This window comes from Taurulus bubalis (assembly GCF_910589615.1).
Source record: "Taurulus bubalis genome assembly, chromosome: 18".
Classification (NCBI taxonomy): Eukaryota; Metazoa; Chordata; class Actinopteri; order Perciformes; family Cottidae; genus Taurulus; species Taurulus bubalis.
Genome location: NC_136606.1, coordinates 17,985,364 through 17,994,661, shown reverse-complemented (window position 1 = coordinate 17,994,661; position 9,298 = coordinate 17,985,364). Strand labels below are relative to the sequence as shown.

Sequence of the window (9,298 nt, the reverse complement as noted above, 5' to 3'; positions counted from 1 at the left end):
TCTCCAGAAATATACGGCGGTTCATTTCATAATTAACAGGTAGGAATATAAGTGATTGAGACGTGAAAGCTTAATCACTCAATTCAATAAGCAGGATATCGGCGGTGAGTAGATTAATTCAATTCAGTAATTAAAAGCCGAGGGAAAGGTGGCGCTTGAGTTGATTGAAGGTTAAACAGCGGACTCACCTCGCGCTTTCTTTATCGCCATTTCGGCTCCAACTCACACCTCAGGGGCCCCAAACGTTTAGTCCGTCTCTTTTATTAGACATAGCAGTTTCACAAACAGCAGTTAGCCTGAACATTACATTCAGAATGTGCAGCTGACCATGCGCCAACACTCCACATACACCTTCAAACAAAAGTAACAGTTCATCACGTGTTGCCTTTTTTTTTTTATCTTCTTTTTTTTTTTTCCTTTCTTCACCTGTGTGTCGTCATTCAAATTTACAAATCATCTTTCGCTAGTTCACCAACGCAGACACACCTCACTAGAACACATATCCACGGCTAGTTCTTGTCTCTGTACATATAAGCTTCTCAAAAAGGTTTTAGAGGCTCCTCTTTGCTGCCGTCCGTCCCTTCTGATACGGCTCAGTGACGGTAACATTAGCTTATAGGCGAGGAAGAGAGAGGGACACATTCATGGAAACAATTGGTAGCGTTGCAGTCCCAAGAAATCCACGTTGTTGTTTTCCAGTAACGTCGGGAGCTCTGAGCGAAGGAGCGCGGACGAGGACCCGGCAGCTTTAACAGAAACGTCACCAAACCACTTAGGTTAATTCACTTACACATACGCACACACACACACACACACACGCACACACACGCACACACACACAGAGGGGTCTGTCCTCCGTCGTTCAAGTCCTCAGGTCACAGGGTTAATGGTTAACACTGGTTGGAAGGGGAAGTGGGCGTGAGGGAGGAAGGGGGTGTGTGATGATGTCACTAAGGTAAGTTTTGGGGCGGGGGGACACGGTCGGTAACTCCAGTTCATCCAAGTGCCAAAAAGACAGTCCGTTAACGTTAACACTGATATTCTTTTTTTACCTGATCCGAAACCACATCACAGAAAAGAAGCTCCACGGTACAGAAACCAGATCCAGTTCAGATTCTGCTCACACAAAGTGAAGCGATGAGGTCGCCGGTTCGGCTAATAATGCCACACCCCCCCGTCCCACTGGGAGGCAAAGGTTTCCACAGGAATGCAGTGCATTGTGGGGGAATCCACCACGGCCCACGTGAGTCCGGGTAGGCAGCAGGAGAAGGGGTGAAATCTGTACACCATTTTGTTTAATCTTTTTTTCTTTTCTTCTCCTCTTTAAGTGCAACACTTTTTTGTAAACTGTCAATGAAGGTAAATTATATATATATATTTTTCTCCCGTATGCTTGGTCCACAGCAATGTTCAGTTCCGTCAAAGAGAAGAGGGGAGCGGGAGGAGGAACAGAACAGGCCAGCGGGCGCCTCTACCTGCCGAAGACGCTCTCGTACTCCAGCAGGATGAGCTCCACTATCTGGTTCTGGTACACCATGTGGACCGCGATGTTGCCCGTCTCGGTCTCGGGCCGCAGCAGCGTGGGTCCGAACACGATGGCCACGCTCTGGGTGGTCATGCGGTTGGCCTCGCCGTGGTCGATCACCCTGGGGGGGAGAACACGAGCAGATTTAAATACGGATGTGCAAAATGTGTCAGAAAGGGCTTTCAGGGGTCATACGCATTCTGACTAATGGATTTCCAGGACTTTAAACCAAATTTCCATAACCAAACATTTTGTGAAATCTCGGTGTATTTATTTATTTAAACTAACAATGAGAATACAAAGCATACAGTAAACCTTAAATGACACAAATGTTTGATTAAAAGAATAAACATTTATATAGATGCCTGTATGTATGCCTGCTTATATTTTGAGCGTCTTTCTTTTAAAAGCATATTAATTATTTCAAACTCAGTGTAAATGAACGTCATGAACACATGAATATAACACATTTACATGACTTTTCCAAAACCTTTTGGATTTTTTTTTAAGGACTTTTCCAGGCCTGGAAAAAACCATTTATAAAATTCCATGACTTTTCCAGGTTTTCCATGACGGTAAGAACCCTGTGTCTTTAGGTGAGCGTATGTTTGTTTGACAACTCTGGGTTTCATCTCGTACACATCTTTAGGGCCTCACGACTCACTCACTCACACACACACACACACACACACACTCACTCTAACACCACCGAACGCTCCAGGCTAGAGCATAATAGCCTTTTTAAATAGAATCTACATCCTTGCATGCAGATGCACAAAACAATAACATATTCATGGAAGGGAGAGAGAGAAAAAAAAGAAAGAAGATTAAATCCACGTAGAACTCCATACACTGAATGTCACGCTATAAATTTCCTGGAGAAACAGCACTTCATAGGTACTGAATTACAGCAAACACAGTGCCATATAAATGCAAATTGGAAACCTAGGCAAATGTCATTGTGAACGTATGATATTGCCGCTGGCTGAGAATACACGCTGAACCTGTGGCTGAGGGAAGCAAACAGACATTCATGCCGGGTGCACGGAGCTGGAGGGTTCAAGGGTCGGCCCAGCAGTCGCACTCGTTGAGACATATTTTATTTAACAAAATATGCCAAAATGCATCAGTGTAAATGTAAAAGAAATAGTCAAATAACCAGGAAGTCAGTACATCCAAAAGCCTCAGAACTGTTCATTAATAAAGACACATCTGAGTCTGTACTATTATAGAAGTTCAATACACGAGTGGAATCACAAGGTATGATCACAGTTTGTAAATAATAAAAGCATGAAATCGATATTCCTGACAGGTTTGGAAATGTCCAAAGAAAGCATCTAGATGTAATAATATTGTTGGGAAGCGGTTCTTCCTAACTGTGTAAATGAAGGAGAGTATAATATTATTAAGGGTTTTCTCTCTCTTACCTCCGCAGGTGCTGGAAGAGGCCTTGCATTGTGTCGTGGTTGGGTTTTGGCAACTTCTTTATCAAGTCTTTGATGGAGTTCACTCGCTGCTTGTAGTCGGAGCATTCTGCAGCAGAGAAACAGTCGGTGAGCGCGCGTGTGCACAGCGCCATCTTGTGGCCAAAGTAGGGACACGCACACAAAACGTTGTCATGGCGTATCTGAACAGTGGCCCCGTGTCACTCACTGATGGCGTCGACGAAGTCGTCGAAGGATCCGTAGGTGAAGAGCGGCTCGGGCAGCTCCCTGAAGAACATCTTCAGAGCGCCGGTGGTGACGTGGATGTCCTCCCACTTGCTGTCGTTCAGATCCATCGTCTCATCTGACGGAGGGAACGAAAGAGGATGTTACACAGAGAGCGAGAGGTCAGCCTGTGACCCACGAGGGTGGACGCTCTGTTCCCCGGGAGGGAGGCGTGTCCGAGGGGAGTCCTACCGTGATTCACGGCAAAGCGGAGCTTCTGGATCACCGCCAGGTTCCCGCTCACTCTGTACAAGCCGTCGACATCGAGACCTGCAGGGAGGAGGAGAGGAGTAAAGGAGGAGGAGAGGAGTAAAGGAGGAGAAGAGGAGTAAAGGAGGAGGAGAGTAGTAAAGGAGGAGGAGAGGAGTAAAGGAGGAGGAGAGGAGTAAAGGAGGAGAAGAGGAGTAAAGAAGGACGAGAGGAGTAAAGGAGGAGAAGAGGAGTAAAGGAGGAGGAGAGGAGTAAAGGAGGAGGAGAGGAGTAAAGGAGGAGGAGAGGAGTAAAGGAGGAGAAGAGTAGTAAAGGAGGAGAAGAGGAGTAAAGAAGGACGAGAGGAGTAAAGGAGGAGAAGAGGAGTAAAGGAGGAGGAGAGGAGTAAAGGAGGAGGAGAGGAGTAAAGGAGGAGAAGAGGAGTAAAGGAGGACGAGAGGAGTAAAGGAGGAGAAGAGGAGTAAAGGAGGAGGAGAGGAGTAAAGGAGGAGGAGAGGAGTAAAGGAGGAGGAGAGGAGTAAAGGAGGAGAAGAGTAGTAAAGGAGGAGAAGAGGAGTAAAGAAGGACGAGAGGAGTAAAGGAGGAGAAGAGGAGTAAAGGAGGAGGAGAGGAGTAAAGGAGGAGGAGAGGAGTAAAGGAGGAGGAGAGGAGTAAAGGAGGAGAAGAGGAGTAAAGGAGGAGGAGAGGAGTAAAGGAGGAGAAGAGGAGTAAAGGAGGAGGAGAGGAGTAAAGGAGGAGGAGAGGAGTAAAGGAGGAGGAGAGGAGTAAAGGAGGAGGAGAGGAGTAAAGGAGGAGAAGAGGAGTAAAGGAGGAGGAGAGGAGTAAAGGAGGAGGAGAGGAGTAAAGGAGGAGGAGAGGAGTAAAGGAGGAGAAGAGGAGTAAAGGAGGAGGAGAGGAGTAAAGGAGGAGGAGAGGAGTAAAGGAGGAGAAGAGGAGTAAAGGAGGAGGAGAGGAGTAAAGGAGTAGGAGGAGAAGAGGAGTAAAGGAGGAGAAGAGGAGTAAAGGAGGAAGAGAGGAGTAAAGGAGGAGGAGAGGAGTAAAAGGACGAGGAGAGGAGTAAAGAAGGAGAAGAGGAGTAAAGGAGGAGAAGAGGAGTAAAGGAGGAGAAGAGGAGTAGGAGGAGAAGAGGAGTAAAGAAGGAGAAGAGGAGTAAAGGAGGAGGAGAGGAGTAAAGGAGTAGGAGGAGAAGAGGAGTAAAGGAGGAGAAGAGGAGTAAAGGAGGAGAAGAGGAGTAAAGGAGGACAGAAGCAGCGAGGGAAAGTCGTCAAAGTCACTTTACATGACTTCAAATTATGAAAACATCATAAAAAAAAAAAAAGCACCAACAATAATCTTTGTGTTAGAAGCACTTTTTGTGCCATAAAGAAGTTCACAGTTCATTCTGGATGTCATGAAGCACCGATACTGACCGGATACCATTGACTATCGGTGATAATCCATTTAATTTCTATACATTATATTCTGGAATACCTGTTTAAGTTTTGACAAATTATTAGCTGTACTTGAACTGTAGTCGCCTTTATCTCTGAATGTTCTGCTCTTTTGTCAGCAGTCTGTGTCTCAGCATGAACGAACTGGCTCAAAGCCAAAAGGAGCATGACGTCCACATCTACATTTGTACCGATCCAAACCCCAGCTGACATTCAGAAGCACCTCGGTGTCCCAGAGCCTCATGAATGATGACGCGTGTTTAAACGGGGATGCATCAAACCAAACCAGCCACACCAGCAACGAGGACAAATAAAAGACGTATAAAACACCTTTCTGGCCCGGCTGCTGCTCATACCTGTGGTCTCCACATGGTCGATGCACATTGTGACAAAGTTTGGTACTGAAGTGGTCTCCCGCAGGCACAGACTGGCCAGACTGCAGCCGAACACCTGATCTGTGAACCAAACACACGTTCATCCCCGACTCTTCATCAAACAGTGACGTGGGGACCAGCGGGCGACGTGTCCGTCCCGTACCTTTGATGTACCCCTTGTCTCGGACGGCCTGGTAGGTGGGTCGGCGCGTCAGGAACTTCTTGAGCTTCAGCCGGGTTTTCTTCTGGTCCGACGAGTCCATGCTCACAGAGGTCTTCATCACTGAGGAAGACGGGCAGCACGTGAGTGTGTTTCTACGAGTCACGCACAAGAAGCACGACTGCAGCGCGGCCTCACCTCGGTTCTTCTTGGAGTCCCGGTGGTCTTTCTCCTTGTCCTGCTTCTCAGCCCCCGGAGACTCCGGCATGTCCTCCTCGATGGCCTCGTCTGACTCCCAGGCCTGGACAGGACACACACACCTTACGTTAGATACTCTCAGATTCAAAAACTAAAGTTACGTGTGCATTTCCCACAATAGATGGAGAAACAGGATAACCAGCACGGGAGCAAAGTGATGTAGTGATGAGGACGTATTTTAGACACCTAAAAGAATCTATACCAGACATTGTAGAGGAGATATATTACATGGAAAAACTGACTTATTTTTTAAGGATCAAAGCAGGGACCCATGAACAACGCTGGGTAAAATGGACTTCATTCAGGAAAAAGATGAGTAATGCTCTCAGCTGACCTGTGAACGATTGGTGACCCCCTATTAATTTAATTACTTTTATTTACTTATTTTGTCGCGTTTTTTGTTAACTGAAAAAAAACAACAAACAAAAAAAAGTAAAAAAAAAAAAAAATAAATCTATACTAGTTTACGTGTTCGCTCTATTTAGAATATTTTCACAGCCATTTCTGATGGGGAACTGAATCCAGCGATAAACCAGCTAATGTTTTCTCTGAGGTAAAAAGACTGTTTTGGTCAATAAAGATTACTTTGAAGAGAGCATAGATAACGTCTTCAGTTCCCCTTCAGATGTGTCTGACAGCAAGCTGTGAAAATATTCTAGATATAACATTCACGTTTGAACAAAGCTGTGCTCATTTCTCCAAACTCCCCCTCCTGTAATGCACCGACTACGGACCGACTCACACAACCTTAACTATCACTTCAAGGCCCGTGAGCTCCAACCAGCGTGCAGCAGGAAGGAAGCGGTGACACCGAGAGCAGATAAACACTCGCTAATGAAAGACGCCCCCTCACATGCGTGTTGATGGCCTCCGTCAGCGCCCGGTGCCAGTCGTTGATCACGCTGTCGATCTCCGACTGGATCAGCAGCTCCGTCCCTTGACGCGTCTTCAGCTGAGGGAGCAAAAGTCTGCGTTACTTTGGTTTTGACGCCAGTAAAAACACAGTTTGATCTGGATGAGTTTGGGCCGTCGTACCTCGATGACGTGCTTCTTGCTGGACTTGTCCTTGGAGGCCCAATCCACCGACCCGCCTCGCAGGTCAACGGTGAACTCCGGCTTCGACTGGTTGCCCCCAAACTTCTGGAACCAACCAAACAGTGTGAGTTGTTTCCACCCGACCCCACACGCTTAAAACACACGTCTTTAGTTGTTGAGTTCCACAAAAAGCAAAAACACCGTTAGTTGTTGTTATTTAAACATTGTGCAAATTAATTAACTTTTGCTTAGACTCTTAATAATAAACTAAATTTAAGCCATTTCAGTGACTTTCAATATCTTATTTTGTGTTTTAAACATTACCAAAACATTCACACACACAAAACAATATGATAATGGTTTTTGCCTAAAAAAATATTGTCACAACTAGTGGTCCTATGATTGCAGCTGGTAAACCAGGTTATCACACAGCGCTTTGAAGACATCTAAATGGACATGTTCTGGAGTAGGATGCTGGTTAAAGGGGCATCTTTGTTGCATTTATTTCCCCCATCTGTCTCTCCTCTCATATAAAAAAAAAGAAGCATATATCATTTTTTACGCGTTTTCTCGCTAAATCAAGAAAATAAATCAAAATGGATTCTACTTCAGTCTCAAAGGATTTAAAACTTCCAGCTTAAACCTGCATTACGTCATTCGTTTACAACTTGTTGGGGAACTGAAACAACAAGAGCGTTGTTATAGTGAGCATGTTAGCCAGCGGTTGCCACATACACACCCACCCACCCACACACACCCACCCACCCACACACACACACACACACACACACACACACACATTAGCATGCATTGAGAGTCGCATTTTGTTTCCACCCTGTTAATGTTAGTCCAGTATCCACTCTCCTTAGAGCTCTGATCTGGTCTCCATCAACAACCGAGGGCTCGTTAGCATCTTTAGCTCATAACAAACTTGTTCACGCACACACACACACACACAGAGAGAGAGAGAGACACCAGAGTCGCAGTCAGTTAAAGTAGGAGTGAATGACAGACATGACAGACAGGCAGGAGGAGCAGCACACGCGTGCAGAGAGCGAGAGAGAGAGAGGACATACAGCGGCAGCCTGCACAGGCCTACAGTTCACATAGGAGACAGCGGGACGCGGCTTGACCGAGCGCTTCCAGTTGCTAAGGAGAGTGAGGAGCAGCTCGGGGATGGAGCCGCTGCGGTAGTAAGACTTCAGGAGGAGAGAGGAGAAGCAATGAACAGAGGACACGTTTCACAGTGCGGGTGGCCAATGGGGAAGAGAGAGAAATAACACAGAGATGAACACTAAATGCACTAAATAAAGGAAATGAAGCTCAGAAACGTCACAGGAACACGAGCTGGGGCTGATGGGTAAACGTACCCAGCTGGTGCTGCCCCCTTGGCCCTTCGCGAAGAGCAGGGAGGAACCCTGCAGCACCGTCCACGAGGAGGTCCAGTTCTTCCTGCAGGGCACAATAAAAGCACGTTGCATTAAGGGTGTCGACATTCAGACGAGTCTGTGGATTCAAAAAAAAAATGAAAAAAGCTACGTTTCCCACCTGACTTTCTTTCCATTCTCCGTGATTTTGGTGACATTGAGGACGCCGCACTTCTCTGAGGGCTGAGGAGACACAAACGCAGGTAAGAAGAAGCCGCTGGAACACAACGCGGCAACACAACACACACACACACACACACACATCCACACGCTGAAGCTTGAGAAGCAAATGGGACTTGATGTTGTGTCCAAATGTCACCAGCAGAGGGCGCCCTAACACCGGCGCAAAGGGAACGTCTGCATGTCCTGGTGCATGGAGTTAGAGGTGATGGAGTTAGAGGTGATGGAGTTAGAGGTGATGGAGTTAGAGGTGATGGAGTTAGATGTGATGAGTTAGATGTGGTATGCGGTAGAGTAGAAGAAGCAAATGCAATCGAGAGAAAGATGCGTTTTATTATTTGGATTTAGGCGGATGATGATGATGATGTGGTGGTGAGTGCGATGCGTTGCAATGCAAGCTGGGATACTAACGGTCGAGGGGTGCTTAGGAGACGAGTGGCAGGAGTCAGAGTCTGGAGAGCTCTGCTTGGGCGCCGGAGCACACTCCTGCCAACAAGAGGCACAACATGATGAGTCACTAGGAACTAGCGGGCGGACTGCGAGACACGGGAAGGCAAAGGGTGAGTTAGTGAGGAGGAGAGGGGGGATCAGGAGCCTGAGAGGAAATCACAAGGTCGGGTCGGACGTTAGCGGGGGTCGTCAAAGGGTTACAGATGAAGGGAAGGAAAGTTAGGATCTATGTTTACGAACAGCATGCGTCGGAGCGTTTGGACGGAAGTTAATTCAGAGTTAGAGATTCATATCAAGAGGCCGCTTTCCTCCCGGTTGTTCCTACGATCATGAGATGATTGAGTCAACACGGCTTTGATCATCATAGATTACCACGGCTATTTAACAAGGCATTCTACGGGACGCGCTGCCGGGGAACCAGCACGGTTGATTAGAGGCTCTGCGGGTACCAACTTTATCACGGCAAAGAGAGAGACCGAATCTCCTCTTGGGCGCGGCGGAAGTGAACCGCCAGAGTTTGAGTGAAAACTGAAATGAAAC

The 9,298-nt window shown here is 46.9% G+C and overlaps 1 protein-coding gene across 1 annotated transcript in view; it reads right to left on the bottom strand.

The window, feature by feature from the left end:
- Positions 1 to 381: 381 nt before the first annotated feature.
- LOC306750591 (rho GTPase-activating protein 12-like) overlaps positions 382 to 9,298 on the bottom strand; it is a gene marked incomplete at its 5' end in the record, with an annotated part of 45,865 nt that continues 36,948 nt past the window's right edge. The window contains 14 exons of the mRNA XM_079234041.1: positions 382 to 1,646; positions 2,953 to 3,058; positions 3,179 to 3,313; positions 3,427 to 3,504; positions 5,231 to 5,329; positions 5,412 to 5,531; positions 5,607 to 5,709; positions 6,520 to 6,618; positions 6,702 to 6,806; positions 7,778 to 7,900; positions 8,072 to 8,153; positions 8,250 to 8,311; positions 8,720 to 8,794; positions 9,212 to 9,286. Of these exons, the coding sequence (XP_079090167.1) occupies positions 1,472 to 1,646; positions 2,953 to 3,058; positions 3,179 to 3,313; positions 3,427 to 3,504; positions 5,231 to 5,329; positions 5,412 to 5,531; positions 5,607 to 5,709; positions 6,520 to 6,618; positions 6,702 to 6,806; positions 7,778 to 7,900; positions 8,072 to 8,153; positions 8,250 to 8,311; positions 8,720 to 8,794; positions 9,212 to 9,286 (1,437 nt within the window). The 3' untranslated portion in view covers positions 382 to 1,471. The remainder of the gene's footprint in view (positions 1,647 to 2,952; positions 3,059 to 3,178; positions 3,314 to 3,426; positions 3,505 to 5,230; positions 5,330 to 5,411; positions 5,532 to 5,606; positions 5,710 to 6,519; positions 6,619 to 6,701; positions 6,807 to 7,777; positions 7,901 to 8,071; positions 8,154 to 8,249; positions 8,312 to 8,719; positions 8,795 to 9,211; positions 9,287 to 9,298) is intronic.